This window comes from Mesoplodon densirostris, chromosome 1 (assembly GCF_025265405.1).
Source record: "Mesoplodon densirostris isolate mMesDen1 chromosome 1, mMesDen1 primary haplotype, whole genome shotgun sequence".
Lineage (NCBI taxonomy): Eukaryota > Metazoa > Chordata > Mammalia > Artiodactyla > Ziphiidae > Mesoplodon > Mesoplodon densirostris.
Window position 1 is genome coordinate 155,708,534 of NC_082661.1, and position 17,166 is coordinate 155,725,699.

At 36.2% G+C, this 17,166-nt stretch overlaps 1 protein-coding gene across 10 annotated transcripts in view; it reads left to right on the forward strand.

The window, feature by feature from the left end:
* Positions 1-17,166, forward strand: part of RFC1 (replication factor C subunit 1) — an 80,136-nt gene that overhangs the window by 19,096 nt on the left and 43,874 nt on the right. For all 10 annotated transcript variants that reach the window (XM_060111011.1, XM_060110976.1, XM_060110995.1 and 7 more), the window contains exons 3-4: positions 4,751-4,826; positions 7,857-7,979. In XM_060111011.1, coding sequence (XP_059966994.1) covers positions 4,751-4,826; positions 7,857-7,979 — 199 coding nt within the window. The remainder of the gene's footprint in view (positions 1-4,750; positions 4,827-7,856; positions 7,980-17,166) is intronic.

Consider the following 17,166-nt stretch of genomic DNA (forward strand, 5'->3'; position numbering starts at 1 on the left):
GTCCTCCTCGGGCCTCAGAGAAGTTAAGATATAACGTCACTATGAAAAACAGGCAATGACTACAATAGTGTATTTGAGTTAATATTGTTCCACTTTGGGTAAAATATAAGAATTCTGGGGCTTCCCTGGTGGTGCAGTGGTTGAGAGTCCGCCTGCCGATGCAGGGGACACGGGTTCGTGCCCCGGTCTGGGAGGATCCCACATGTCGCGGAGCGGATAGGCCCGTGAGCCATGGCTGCTGGGCCTGCATGTCCAGAGCCTGTGCTCCGCAACGGGAGAGGCCACAGCAGTGAGAAGCCCACGTAATGCAAAAAAAAAAAAAAAAAAAAAAAAGAATTCTGCAACTCTACAGGTCTGTTTACCACCACCCCATCCTTTATGCCCTAATTGGCATATGTATTATATCGACATATTAATACTCCACACTCAGTGTAATAATTATTGCTGTAAACTGACCTTATTTTGAAGAAATTAAAAGAAGAAAATTGATTTGTAACCACCTGTGGTGATGGATGTTAATGACTTAGGATCATTTTGCAATATATACAAATATCAAATCTTCATGTTATACACCTGAAACTAATATAATGTTACATGTCAGTTATTTCTCAATAAAAACTTACCTTAAATTAATGAGATAAACAAAATTAAACAAAATTTTAAAAATATGTAAGATTAAAATTATAAACAAATACATATAATTTAAAATAAGCAAACCATCAAAATCATCAATAAATTATAATTTAAACACGTAATTTTTTTTATTTCTTAGGTGAGACTAAAATAAAAACCTCAGTTTTCTGCTCTGCAAAAAAAAAAAAAAAAGGAGAATTGATCTTTTATACTTAACTATGTATTTGCTGCTTCTAGTGCTTTTCATTTCTTATTGAAGATCTGAATTTCCATCTAATATCATTTTCTTAAAACCTGAAGAATTTTTTTAAGCGTTTCTTGTAGAGTAGGTCTGTTGGCAATGAATCCTGTAAGTTTTTGTTTATCTAAAAATGTCTTTATTTTGCCTTCATTCTTTTTTTTTTTTTTTTTTTTTTTTGTGGTACGCGGGCTTCTCACTGCTGTGGCTTCTCCCATTGCGGAGCACAGGCTCCGGATGCGCAGGCTCAGCGGCCATGGTGCACGGACGCAGCCGCTCCGCGGCATGTGGGATCTTCCCAAACCGGGGCACGAACCCGTGTCCCCTGCATCGGCAGGCGGACTCTCAACCACTGCGCCACCAGGGAAGCCCTTGCCTTCATTCTTGAAGGATATTTTTGCTGGATATAGAGTTTTGGATTGACAGTTTGTTTCAGCACTTAAAAATGTCCCATTCTTTTTTTGGCCTCCATTTTTTCTGGTGAGATGTTAGCAGTCATGTTATATTCTCTTGTATGTAATGTATTATTTTTCTCATGCTGCTTTAAAAGATTTTCTCTTTATCTTTGGGTTTCAGCTTTGCCCATGGTGTACCTGTGTGTGATTTTCTTGTGTTTATACTGTTTAGGGTTTCTGAGCTTCTTGACTCTGTAAATATATATCTTTCTTCAAATTTGAGAACTTTTGCCATTATTTCTTCAAATATATTTCTGCCTCATTCTCTCTCTCCTCTTCTTATGGGATTCCAATTATATACACATTACAATTTTGGAATTATGGGACTTCCCTGGTGGTCCAGTGGGTAAGACTCCATGCTCCCAGTGCAGGGGTCCCGGGTCGATCCCTGGTCTGGGAACCAGATCCTGCATGCATGCCACAACTAAGAGTTTGCATGCTGTAACTAAGAAGTCCTCATGCTGCAACTAAAGATCCCATGTGCCGCAGCTAAGACCTGGTGCAGCCAAAATAAATAAATAAATAAATAAATAAATACGTAAAAAAAAAGAATTTTGGAATGCATCACAGATCATTGCAGCTTATTCATTTTTATTCCTTTTTTTTCTGTGTACTTCAGATTGGATAATTTCTCTATTACTATCCTCAAGTTCTTTGACTCTTCTGTCATCTCCAATTTGCTATTAAGCCTATGCAGTGAATATTTTGTTTTAAGCATTATATTTTTCAGTTCTAGCGTTGCCTACTAATTCTAACGTCTGGATTCATCTCAGTTTACTGCCTTTTATCTTGAGTCTGTGGGTCATGTGTTAGTCAGTTTAGGCTACCATAAAATACCGTAGACTGGCTGACTTAAAACAACAGGAATTTATTTTCTTACTGTTCTGGAAGCTGGAAGTCTATGATTAAGGTTCCAGTCAATTCAGTTTCTCTCGAGAACTCTCTTTCTGGTTTGCAGATGGCTCCCTTCTTGCTGAGTCTTCACATAGCCTTTCCTTGGTGTGAGCACGTGGGGAGAGAGGTTGAGAGACAGAGTGAGTGAGTGTATGCACGTGAGTTCTCTGGTTTCTCTTCTTATAAGGGCACTAACTTGTCAGATCAGGGCTCTACCCTTATGACTTCATTTAACCTTAATTACCTCCTTAGAGACTCCATCTCCAAACACAGCCATACTGGGGGTTAGGGATTCAATGTATGAATTTTTTTTTTTTTTTTTTCTTTTTGCGGTATGCGGGCCTCTCACTGTTGTGGCCCCTCCCGTTGCGGAGCACAGGCTCCGGACGCGCAGGCCCAGCGGCCATGGCTCACGGGCCCAGCCGCTCCGTGGCATATGGGATCCTCCCAGACCGGGGCACGAACCCGTATCCCCTGCATCGGCAGGCGGACTCTCAACCACTGCGCCACCAGGGAGGCCCCAATGTATGAATTTTGAGGGGATACAAGCTTTCATTCCATAATATTCTGCCAATGGTCCCCCAAAACTCATGTCCTTTTTGCATGCAAAATACATTTATTCCATTCTAAAGCCCCCCAGAGTCTTAATTCAGTGCATCACCAGTTCTAAAGTCTGAAGTCCAAAGGCTTATCTAAATATCATCTAAATCATATATGGGTGAGACTTAGGTATGATGCATCCTGAGACAAAATTCTTCTCCAGCTGTGAACCTGTGAAACCAGACAAAATATGTGCTCCCAAAATATAATAGTAAGACAGGCATAGAATACACATTCCCATTTCAAAAGGGAGAAATCAGAAGAAAGAAGGGGTGACAGGTGCCAAGCAAGTCTAAAACCTAGCAAGGCAAATTCTGTTTGATCTTGTTTGATGAAATATCTGGGTACCTGTGGCCCAGTCAAGTTGACAGATAAAAGTAACCATCACAGGTCACATTTCCTATATCTTTGTACATCTGGTTATTTTGGATTTCCCTTGCATAGTGTGAATTTTACAACGTAGTAACTTTGGATTCTGTTATTTCCTCCAAAGGGTGTTTTAGTTTAGCAGGCAGTTAACTTGCCTGAACTCAAACTCCATACTCTCGTCCACTCTGTTATGAGCAGCATCTGAAATCTTTGTTCAATTTTTTTTAACCTTAGCTGGGCACTTCGAGTTTTTCTGTGCATATATAGTTCAGGAGACAGCCACAGATTTGGGCTAAGTTTATTGACAGAATTTGGAACACCCCTTCTGTGGCTCTCTCCCTCTTGGGATACCCCTTTCTCTCACTTCTGAATTATTGTCATTGTTTCTAACCCTGTCCTCTAGTCTGGTGGTGTATTTGAATTACAGTGGTTTATTCATCTCATTTTCTTCCAAGCTAGTTGATTGTGCTTAAGTTTTTGAAGTTTTATTATACTGGATAGAAACATATTTCTACCTTGTAATTGATTATAGTCGTTTTTTTTGCTGTCTGCTTTCTTGATTTTTTTGGGGAAAATTTGAATGTGTTAGAAATGTGATGTATAACTACAAAATATTCGTAATACCTTATGAATATGTTAGAAATCTGTATATAACTAAAAAATATAAATATTAATACCCTTTGCCTTGGTTTTATTTAGTTTTCCGCCAGGCAATGAGTAGTGATAGGCCCACAACTCCTTAGCTTTTATTTCTGTCTCAATTTTTCATTTTCAGGAAGCACTTGCCTTGTAATATCTGATATCCTTTTACTCTTTGTTATACATAGGTTAGTGTTGAAAGTGGAAATGAATAATAATATAGCCTTTTCTACAATCCTGCCTTTGCCATCTGATGCAATTATTATCCGGCTTATTCTCTCCCCTGCTCCTCCCCCGCCCCAAGTTTTATTGAGAAATAATTGACATACACCACTGTATAAGTTTGAGGTGTACAGCATGATGGTTTGACTTACATATATTATGAAAGGATTACCACAGTGATTACCACATGTGGGTGCAGATACCTTTTCAAGTTAGTGTTTTGTTTCCTTTGGTTATATTCTCAGAAGTGGAATTGCTGGGTCATATGGTAGTTAGTTCTATTTTAAATATTTTGAGGAACCTCCATACTGTTTTCTATAGTGGCTGCACTGATAACAGTCCCACCAACGATGCACAAGGGTTCCCTTTTCTCCACACCCACACCAGCATTTGTTATCTCTTATCTTTTTGATGATGGGTCTGGCCTGTTCTTTAGCCTAATTTGGGCATTACTGACATTTGGGGCAGGATAATTCTTCGTTGTGGAGGACTGTCCTGTGCATTGCAGGGTGTTTAATAGTATCCCTCGTCTACCCACTGTATGCCAGTAACACCCTCACCCCAGTTATGACAAGCAGAAATGTTTCCTGGGGGGGCAGCGTTCCTCTAGTTGTGAACTATTGAGCCCAAATCTAATGAGGAAAAAACAGCTAAGGTATATGGGCTTCTCTGTGTTCTAATTATACTGTGATGTTTATAGGTAAATCATTCTTGTAAGGAAGATGACTTCAAGCAGAAGCAACCAAACAAGAAAAAGAGGATCATCTATGATTCAGGTAATATTTCTTTTGAGGAGCTTTCAAGTTTAAAAACTATTTTGTATCTGTTAGAACAGTGTTTTCCAGACTGACGTTCTGAGACACACAGCTCTCTGTGATGTTAACAGGTGCTGTAAGAAGAGGGTTCTATGTTCAAGTAAAGTTGAAAACAACTTTATTTTACTACAGAATTTATCAGAGCTGAAATATGTTAATATATTAAAGTTTTGTTCGGGACGGGAGATAGTATATACAGCGTGTCTGAAACTTACTTTGAATATGGTATGTTTATTTTTTAAAATATTCATATTAACTTCTCTTTCAGCTGAGGTTCTTTTTTTTTTTTAATTAGTTTCTGCTTTATAACAAAGTGAATCAGTCATACATATACATCTGTTCCCACATCCCTTCCCTCATGCATCTCCCTCCCTCCCACCCTCCCCATCAGCTGAGGTTCTTAGAAACTGAATTTGAAAAATAGTGCCATAAAATGTTGCTTTAGAAACAAAGATCTAAAATATAATTTTTGTGCTTTTGATCTGGTTCTTTTTTGTTGCAGTTAAAAAGGAACAAACACAATTTAAAAACTTTGAATATACAGTTGACCCTTGAATAATGCAAGGGTTGGGGCTTCAACCCCCCTTGTAGTTGAAAATCTGCATATAACTTTTGACTCCCCGCAAAACTTAAGTAATAATAGCCTACTGCTGATCAGAAGCCTTGTCAATAACATAAAAAGTCAATTAATACATATTTTGTATGTTATATATATTTTTTACTATATACTTACAATAAGTAAGCTAGCGAAAAGAAACTGTTATTAAGAGAATCTTAAGGCAGAGAAAATACCTTTACAGTACTGTACTGTATTTATTGATACTGTAAGTTTATGTCATCTGTTTACAAGATGAATCATCTCTCAGTACCTACATCAACATTGTCTAATATGATACAAAAGACTGTAGATGTTATATGTATTACTAATGCTAGACATCAAAAATGAAAAGGTAATGTGAAAAGGAAGTTCGTATTTATTTACAGATATAACGATTCATGCATTGATAATGAAGAAACGGCAGTATGATTGTTGATTCAGGTAGTATTTGTTAGCCTAGTGTTATTGATACAATTGCTTCATGATAGCCTAGTCTATGCACTAATGAATGAATCTGTTATAAAATTTTGGCATACAGTATTATAGTCATATTCATAGTACAGTATTGGAAACATTGTTACATTAAAAAAAAACTCACCTGTGATGATAGATAGGCTGATATGCAGTTTCTCCAGTTACAGAGAGGCATACTGTATAGTAATGTAATTCTTTGAAAGCAAAGTTATAAAACAGAAAACTAACACATTAATTTTATATTAAAGATCACCTTATACCTATGTAGGGCTAGACTAGTATCTACATATATTTTATGCATTCATAACATACGTTTTTCTTAACCTTTTCGTTATTTCTAGGGTACGTGGTTTGTCTCTTTTTTCAAATTGTTGCAAATCTCCAAAAGTTTTTCCAACGTATTTATTGGAAAAAATCTGTGTATAAGTAGACATGTGCAATTCAAACCCATGTTCAAGGATCAACTGTACTTATAAGATAGGGAACATACACTTTTATGCATGCATTTTATGATATGTTAAAATAATGGTAGAACTCAGGAAGTTTTAGGTTTTGCTTTTTCTGGAGAAGATCTATTTGGTATGAATTCTTAAAATTAGAAATGTAACCTAAGGAAGTATTTATAGATTGTTAGGATTTTGACAGCGGTAGCAAAGATTCTGACTCATTTTCTAAAAGTACTTGAGTGTCTATCGTGAGTCTTTTACTGCTGTATAGAATTGTAAAGAATTTGAAATAAGTACATATCACCATTTCTCAGGAGTTTCCATCTTTTGGGAAAGTGGAAATTTAATTGTTTGATACATTTTAGAACAGTATGAGACAGGATTTAAAAATGTGTGGTGAGAGGAAGAGGAAGGACACTAAAGTTTCTGAAACTCCTCTATTGTGTACCACACGTGTACTAGGTATTTATACTTTGTTTTGATTTATATTTAAGTGCTCTGGGTGATTAGATTGTGGTAGACAGAATAACAGCCCCCAAAGATATCCACACTCTAGTTACTAGAACCTGTGTATATGTTAGGTTACGTGGCAAAAGGGAATTAAAATTGTAGGTGACATTAAGGTTGATGATCAGATGACCTTAAAGTAGGGAGATTATCTGGATGGGCCCAATGTGGTCACAAAGAAGAGGAAGGCAGAAGAAGAGATTTAGAGAGAGATTGACTATGGAAGAAGGTTAGAGAATTAGAGAGATGGCAGCTTGAGAAGGACTTTGCCTAATGTTGCAGGCTTTGAAGATGGAGGAAGTGGGGGCCATGAGCTAAGGAATGCTAGCAGTCACTAGAAACTAGAAAGGTGAGGAAATGGATTCTTCCCTATAGTATCCAGAAAGGATCACAGCCATCCTGATGCTTGATTTTAGCCCAGTGAGACCCAAATTGGATTTCCAACCTCCAGAACTGTGAGATAATACATTTGTGTTGGTTTGTTGTTTTTTTTGGCTGCTTCACGTGGCATGCGAGATCTTAGTTCCCTGACCAGGGATAGAACCCGTGACCCCTGCAGTGGAAGCACGGAGTCCTAACCACTGGGCCGCCGGGGAATTCCCCTTTTGTGTTGTTTTAAGGCACTAAGTTTGTGGTGATTTGTTACAGCAGCAACAGAAAAGTAATACAAAGGCTTAACACTGGATAGAAGGCAACCTGTGAGAATTTATGAAAGAAATTTTCCTTGAAAGGGTCTTGAGGAATTGGTTAATAATAACCGCTTTAAGGGAATTCCATGGTGGTCCAGTGGTTAGGACTTGGTGCTTTTACTGCTGTGGGCCCAGGTTTGATCCCTGGTCAGAGAACTAAGATCCCGAAAGATGCATGGCACAGCCAAAAAACAAACAAAACAAAAAAAAAACCCACTTTAAAAACACACTATATTATACTATTTCTTTTCAAAGTTTTAATTTTCCTCTCATTTAGATTCAGAATCAGAGGAGACAGTGCAGGTAAAAAACTCCAAAAAGCGACCAGAAAAATTGCCACTGTCTTCTAAACCTGCTAAAATTCGACACCAGGATCCTGTTACATACATTTCAGAAACAGGTAAGGGTAGTGAATATGTTTATTGTTTTAGAAAAAAGCACAGTGTGTGTTATGTTCTTGAGCTTCTCGTTGGTATCTAAATGTACCTCCTTCACTTTGAACTGAATTTCTGTTGCCTTTTTTGGTTTGTTGAATTATATTTACCAGGGGAAGGTTGTAATTATCTTTGGCATTTTCTGTGAGTTAAAGGCCAATTACAGGGGAATTGGTTCTTAGAATTTTTTTAAAGTGCTGTATATTGAAGCATATATGTTGAAGCTCTGTCTTGAATCATATATTCAAATATTATTGGGTTGTTTTAAAACTTTTTAATGTAAGTTTTTTTATCTTGGGTGTTAAAGTCATAACAATCTAAATATATAATGACTATTCATATTTGTGCTTTATAATCTAGCACAGATGTGACCTAAATTCCTTATATTCTCTGGTGACACAAAAGATTTTAGCATTGGCTTTAAAAAAAAAAGATTGTTATTGTATTTATATTTATTTGAGCTGTTTTGAGTGGTCAAAAAATAAGACATTTATAAATGTACCCTAAGATTTCATAGTATAAATAATTGTTTCATAGATAGTATTCTTTTATGGTGAGGAACCCTGAATTATATTGTCATCTTAGGAAAAAACACTTAGATGGTTTCATTATAAAGTCATTTAGATTTTAGCATTGTTAACTCCTAGAGGAGACCATCTTCAAATTCACAGAACCTGTTTTATCAGTTCCTATATAGAAATGCTTAAAGGGGCCATGAGAGCATCTGATACTTCATTAGTTTGTTCATCTTAAGGAAAACCTCTGACACCATTATTTTTAGCACTCTGCTACTTGTATTGCTAGTGAAGTGAATACACCTGGTTTGAAGAGACAGGGTAAAAACCACAATTATTTTGATACAGCATGTTACAACTTACATTCAACAGGCATTTATTGATTGTTTTTTCCGTCCTAGATACTAGGTGCTGGGGATACAAAGATGATTAAAGACTCCTAAGTACTATAGGAATTGCCTGAGGCTGCAATATACAATAGTCAGGGAGAGGGCTTCATGGAGAGGGTAAGATTTGATCTAACCCTTGACGGATGAGCCGGTGATGGAGGGAAAGAACATGTCTGGTTAATAAGATGGGATTATTTAAAGAACAGCATCCAGCACAAGGCTTGATGTATTCACAGGACACTGAAGAGATTGCTTGCCCACATCACGAGGAATAATGAGAGGTAATGAAGCCAGTTTAGGGAAGATCTTGAAAGGTAGGCAGAGGAATTCCACATAGCAGGGAAAAGGGAACCATTAAAGTTTTTGAACAGTTATAGAATGATGAAAATAGTATTTAAGAGTGATTGCTAGTATTTAAGGTGGGAAGGAGAATAGAAAAATCATAATTGGGGAGGCTGAGGCATTTATGGTAATCTACGAGTGAAGTAATGAGTCTTAAAAGTTAGCAATAGTTAGGGACTGATCTATCAACATTTTGGGAGATGAGTTCTAGGTTAGGTTTTTGGATTACCTATGGGCTTCATTCAGCCATGCTATCTATGGTTTACTATTAGGATAATTGGAGAGCTGATGTTATTAGCATGCTTACGTGTAAAATTTTTTTATTTTTTAACATCAGCTTTATTGAGATATAATTTACATACCATACAATTCACCTTTAATGGTTTTTTTAATATAACTTTTTAGAATTTATTTTATTTATTTATTTTTGACTGCGTTGGGTCTTTATTGCTACATGCGGGCTTTCTCTAGTTGCGGCGAGCGGGGGCTACTCTTTTTTTTTTTTTTTTTTTTTTTTTTTTTGCAGTACGCGGGCCTCTCACTGTTGTGGCCTCTCCTGTTGTGGAGCACAGGCTCCAGCTGCACAGGCTCAGTGGCCATGGCTCACGGGCCCAGCCGCTCCGCAGCATGTGGGATCTTCCCGGACCGGGGCACGAACCCGTGTCCCCTGTATCGGCAGGCAGACTCTCAACCACTGCGCCACCAGGGAAGCCCGGGGGGCTACTCTTTGTTGCAGTACGCTGGCTTCTCATTGCAGTGGCTTCTCTTGTTGCGAAGCACGGGCTCTAGGCGCGCGGTGTCAGTAGTTGTGGGGCATGGGCTCAATAGTTGTGGCTCACGGGCTCTAGAGCGCAGGCTCAGTAGTTGTGGCGCACAGGCTTAGTTGCTCCGCAGCATGTGGGATCTTCCTGGACCAGGGCTCAAACCTGTGTCCCCTGCCGATTCTTAACCACTGAGCCACCAGGGAAGCCCCACCTTTAATGTTTTAATGTTATTGGAATTTGCTTACACGTATGGGCTGTTACTTGAGAGTATGAAGGTACTCATGGTAGATAAATTGGTCAGTAAGTAGGGAATGAAACAGGAAAGAGGTCCTTGTGTTGTAGAAGGAAGTTGAGACTGGAAGGTCAGAAGCCTTGCCTGGAGGGTACATCCTTAGTTCCCATCTAACAGCTGTGTGACTGGGCTAAAGGGCAGTGAGTCTGTCTCCCTTTTTGTAAAGCAGAAACACTAATTGAATAGGCTAGTTGGGAAAACTTAATGGGATGATGCATATGAAAGTGCCAGACCCAGTGCCTGAAACATATAAATAACAGGCTGTCAGAAGGAAAAAATAAAAATGAAAGAAGCCCGCAGATGAAGCTTTGTAGGCTCTCTGAAACATTTACATATTTGATAAAGTTGTTCAAATGACCAAAGAGAAAATCTAAGTGACGTGAACATATTTTCTGTAAAATTTTTTGTAAGCTGAGATAAATTTCTTCATTATGGCCTGTGGCAGATTGACTCTTGAACCTTTCTGTTCTGTTGCTAAATATCTGCTCAGGCACGTTGTGCAAATGCGCTCTTCCATTAAAAGGCTCCCTCTTACATCTGGCCACCTTTGTCAAGTTTTGAATATGTGGGAGGGATACTAAAACCAGTATGGTGATAGGTTTATTATGTAACTGAAGGTGGTGTGATCAAGCTTTCCAGTGACACCATGAAAACGTCAAAGTTAGTGTGCAGACAGCGATGGCCTTCAACTGTGGATCAAGGCTATCGTTATCTTGTGATTTTAGGTACACAGAAGGGTCAAACAATTTAAGCTCTGATCACAGGTTTTCTTTAACACAGGACTGTTTATTTCAGACCAGGTATTTTCAAATGTTATTTTCTGAAGAGATAACTATCCTCTTATCTGAAATTTTTATGACCATTAGACAGTATTTATATCACCCTGCCAAGGGTATGTACATGTGAAAGTGAATGTTGTCATCTTGTCTTAGCAAGAAATCTTGGGGTACAGTATATCTATCTCATATGGTGTTCAGTATTACATAGTGTTCTGCTTTTTCCTGGATTTGAGATACAGGAAAGAAGTTAGCTGTTTTTTTGCCTGTTTTATCTTCTCATACTTTTTTATGCCTTGGAATGATAGGTGAATGGGAGAAAAGCCCTTTTCCTTCCCATCATAAAAGAGAATGAGACGGTTAAAAAGAAGTCTGCAATAAAATTAGCATAATAAAATCAGAAATATAATGAGTTTCAAAAAAAGAAAAGTGCAGCTTCTTGAAATTAATTAACTAGAAATTTCTTGACCATAAAATAATTCTTTTATTCTTTTTTTTAAGCTAAAACTACGTACAAATTTTCAATGCTGGTTATGAATAAGTATTCATATTGTAGAAATAAATATTTATCAGTATATTGGGACTTGCCTGGTGGTCCAGTGGTGAAGACTTCATGCTTCCAATTCTGGGGGCATGGGTTCGATCCCTGGTCAGGGAACTAAGATCCCACATGCCATGTGGCCAAAAAAAAAAAAAAAAAAAAACCCACAACAACAATTTATCAGTATAAGGTTAAATAAAATATTTGTGGTAATAAAATTGTACTTTTTTTTTTTTTGGAGTTTGGAGCTTCTTGTGGAAAAGGATTATATGATATGATTCAGTTTTAAAAACCTGTTAATTCCAAAAGAAACAATTTTCTTTACTATTCCATATTTTATCTTTTATAAACCAACTTTTTTTTTTTCCTTACAGCATAGCATGTGTAGTGTTTAAGAGCATGAGCTCTTGAGTAAAACCTCCTGCCTGGGTTAAACCTTCATTTACCTTCCCTTTGTCTTAGTTTCCTTGTTTGTAAAATGGGGGTATTACTAGTGCCTACATCAGAGGCCTTTGTGCTTGATCAAATGAGATAATGCTTGAAAAGCAATTAAACTAGTGTCTGGCACATTACTGAAATGCTCAGTAAGTATTAACTGTTATTATTATATTTTGACCTGATTGTATACCTATATCTGCCTTTAAGATTATGCTAAAGACATTTGCTCTTGCTTAGATACTTAGGGCTTTTTTTGATTATATAACTGTGCTTTAGAAATTTAGAAATTGTATTTGACCCACTTATGTTATAGATGTTCTTTGTCCAGTATGGGAACTACTACATGTGGCTCTTGAGCACTTGAAATATGATTAGCCCAAATTCAGAATGTTTTACTTGTGAAGTATAGATTTCAAAGACTTACTACAAAAAAAGGATAAATTATCTTATTAATAATTTTTAAGCATTGATTACATGTTGAAATAATAATCTGAATATGTTGGGATAAATGAAATATATTATTAAAATTAATTTCATCTGTTTCTTTTTCCTTTTTAAAAATGTGGCTTGCATTTTATTCCTGTTGCACAGTGCTTTATAAACAATGAGAAGCATACTTAGGAAATAACCTTACTTTATTTATTTATTTTTAAACATTTATTTATTTATTTACTTTGGGTGTACTGGGTCTTAGTTGCTCCATACGGGCTCTTAGTTGTGGCCTGCGAACTTCTTAGTTGTGGCATGCATGTGGGATCTAGTTCCCCGACCAGGGATTGAACCTGGGCCCCCTGTGTTGGGAGTGCAGAGTCTTACCCACTGGACCACCAAGGAAGTCTTGGAAATAACCTTGTTTTAGAAAATAACCTACTAAGCAACTATACTCCAATAAAAATTAATTTTAAAAAAGGTTAAAAAAGAAAAGAAAATAACCTACTTAAAATACTTCAGGTGCTTTTGTTTGTACTATTACACAATTCTTTAGGCTATATTATTATACAGATCTTTAGGCTTATCATTTAGCTCCATAACACACTTTTCATCATCACTTTGTTTGATTAAATTTGTCTTCTATTAGGTATTGATTTTTTTAAAGATTTTTTTTGATGCAGACTATTTTTAAAGTCTTTATTGGATTTGTTACAGTATTGCTTCTGTTTTATGTTTTGGTTTTTTGACCGTGAGGCATGTGAGATATTAGCTCCCCGACCAGGGATCCAACTTGCACCCCCCTGCATTGGAAGGCAAAGTCTTAACCACTGGACTGCCAGGGAAGTCCCTTATTGATGTTTAAAGTACTTTAACTACATTAGTTTCCCATATCACAGGAAAAGGAAAAAAGTTGCTTATACATATCTTCATAGCTAACCATTGACTGTAGTAAAATGTTTTTGTAGGTTGGTAAAAATCCAAATACTTGTTGTACTGGGTAAATATGTTTACTTTTAGTTGTTTAATGAAGTGAGAGACCTTGAGTTTTGTTTGACACAGATGACCTTTTATTATGCAGTTTCATCAGGGGCTGCTTGTGTTTGGTTGAAAATGGTGGGGGTTTTCCCAATCTTGAGAATTGTTTATGATGGGTAATTTTTAAAAAATTTTTATTGGAGTATAGTTGATTTACAATGTTGTGTTAGTTTCACGTGTACAGCAAAGTGAATATATGTGCATATATATATATCTCCACTCATTTTTAGATTCTTTTCCCGTATAGGTCATAACAGAGTATTGAGTCGAGTTCCCTGTGCTATACAGTAGGTCCTTATTAGTTACTTCTTTTATACATAGTAGTGTGTATATGTCAATCCCAATTTATCCCCTCCCCACTTCCCCTCTGGGTAACCATAAGTTTGTTTTCTACATCTGTGCCTCTTTTTTTGTTTTGTAAATAAGTTCATCTGTACCATTTTTTTGGATTCCACATATAAGCGATATCATGTGATATTTGTCTTTGTCTGACTTACTTCACTCAGTATGACAATCTCTGGGTCCATCCGTGTTGAGGCAAATGACATTATTTCATTCTTTTTTATGGCTGCATAGTATTCCATCGTATATATGTACCACATCTTTTTATCCACTCCTCTGTCAGTGGACATTTAGGTTGCTTCCATGTCTTGGCTATTTTAAATAACGCTGCAATGAGCATTGGGGTGCATGTATCTTTTCAAATTATGGTTTTCTCCAGATATATGCCCAGGAGTGGGATTGCCAGATAATATGGTAGTTTTATATGTAATTTTTAAAGGAACCTCCTTACTGTTCTCCATAATGGGTGTACCAGTTTACATTCCCACCAACAGTGTAGGAGGGTTTCCTTTTCTCCACACCCTCTCCATCTCTCTACCCCCTCTTCATTGTAGATTTTTTAATGATGGCCATTCTGACTGGTGTGAGGTGGTACCTCATTGTCATTTTGATTTGCATTTCTCTAGTAATTAGTGATGTTGAGCATCTTTTCATGTGATTTTTGGTCCTCTTTATGTCTTCTTTGGAGAAATGTCTATTTCGATCTTCTGCCGATGTTCTGATTGAGTTTTTTTTTAATTGTATTAAAAATGTACAAACAGGAGCTGTTTGTATATTTTGGAGATTAATCCCTTGTTCGTTGCTTCATTACAAATATTTTCTCCCATTCTGTGGGTTGTTATGACTGGTAATTTTTATTGAGCATATAATTCCAGAGGCTGATAGTGTTCTTGAAGTTATAATTATAAGTGGGAAAAAATTGGGAATGTGGTGTTCTCCAGGTTACCATGTAATATCAGTGACTTGTGACTCAGGAAAATAGCAGCAGAAAATATTATTGGGGAATGTGTGTGCTAATTTTTAGTGACATATAGGTTTGTGTACCAGATAAATAGGAATAGATTTCTGTATAGGATAGAGAACTTCTCTTAGGTATTTTCAGGGAAACCCAGTGTGACTGAGACAGAGAATTTCCTTGAAGTGAGAGGAAACCTAAGAACTGTGTATTATATTTCTTTCATTGTACTTGTTCAAAAATTAATATGGATTTAAAATCAATATTAAAAAAATTAATAATACTATTAATATTTATAGTCTTTATAAGACTATAAAAGAAACTAAGTTTAGATTTTTGAGGATGAGTATTTAGATTAATATTATTCAGAATTACCTAAGTAACACATTCTCACTGAAAAAGAAACAATTCAGATAAAAAATGTTCCATTCCTTCATCCATCCCTTTTGCTCTACATAGCTATATAAATTTAAAAAATATATATATACACACATATATATTTACATATATACACGTATTTGAGAGTGGCATCTTGTAACATTTCTGCAGCTTGCTTTTTCATAACTTAATGTCTCCTTCCCTTCCTCCTTCCTTCTCTCCTTTTCTCCCCTCCTTCCCTTCCCATCCCTCAGCCTCTCTCTCTTTCAATACAGAAAGATTCCTATCTCATTCTTTTAAACTTCTGCATAGTAAATTTTAATAGTATGCATTTAATTTTTCTCATACTCTTATTTTGGATATTGGATTATTGATGTGAACATACTTGTTTATGCTTCATTGTAATAGAACATATTTAACCATCAATAAGTGGACAGTTCACAATAAAGAATATTATCACTTAAAAGAGAATAGAATTTCTTGAGGTTAAGTGGCATTTGTTTTAAGGGTATAGTTTATTCACCTATATTATGAAGAATAGAAGGGGGTTCCACTTTGTGCTTCTCAGGTCCAGAAAAGGGACTTTATGTTTATCCTTATTAAATTTTTTTTCTGAAAATTTTTTTCTGAAACTCTTACGTTGTTATCTTGTTAGCTTCCAGGCTTTTGTATTCTGATTCTGTCATCTTTTTTAAAAAAATTTTACATTTGAATACTTTCATTTAACAATATTAAATTCTCACTGATTTATTTATTTAACAAACGTGATTGTTCACTGTTTGTGCCCAACAGTGTACTGGACAATCTATGAAATAGATAAGAGAATAAAGCTCAGCCCTGTCTTCAAGGGCTTAAACTACTGGGGAGATAAGCCTTTTACATAAAAATTGTAATACAAGGAAACAATTAACAGTGATAAAAATATCTTCCAAGGATATTTGGGCGTGAGAGAGGTAACTTTTATTTTGGAAGTTCAGGAAACATTTCCTGGGAGAGAGAGAAATTTGAGATAAATGTCAAAGGTTTTAGTAGGATTTAACATGGAGATTTAGGTACTGTGTATACTAGAAAGGAGAATAATGTGAAGTTTGGAAATCAGTAGTGCTATTTCATGTGCATTATTCACTACTTTCTAACTTATAGAAAGAGAAAATCTACTTTAAAAAATTCAATTTATAAACTTTCACAGATTTACTTACACAAGATTAATACTACCTAGTATTGTATTGTACCTTGTATTTTCTTAATTACAGTATCGTCTGCGTAGGAATCTCTTACTTTACTTGAAACCTCTGTGTCCATGTGAAAGGCAGGGAGAATTCGACCTTAATAATGTTAACATAAATTTTGTCTTGTATACCATTATAAATTTTTTTCAAAACACTTTTATACTGGCTTCATGGAATGGAATAACATTATTATATGGCTTATACTTCCTATCTGTCTCATTTGATCTTCAAAACTACCTAATATTAGGGCTGACTTGCTTTAAGAAAACTTACTCTCAAAGAATCAATTTTCAATCTAAGGTTGCACAAAGCTTCAGTGTGAAAGAATACTGTAGTTCTTTGGATGCCCCTCATCCACTTATTTTTTATATCATCTGATTTCATATCTTCTACAAATTTGATAAACCTATCTCTGTATTTCTTTCTGAATCATTAGTAAAATTGTTTAGTGATAAGGGACATGTAAAGAAACCTTTTTCAAAATTGACATGATCAAATATCAGCATCCTGGATACAGCTTTTCAGTTTCTTCTGAAGAGCTTTTCAACTAGTTATGAATCTCAGAAACCACTGTTACGTATCTTGTATTTCTCCATCTTGCCAGAAATCAGTGCTTCTTAATCAAGGGTGATTTTGCCTTTCAGAAAAAAATCTGGCATATCTGGAGTGCTATTTTTGGTCATCACAACTGGCGGATGCTGCGGCATCTAGTTGGTAGAGGGCAG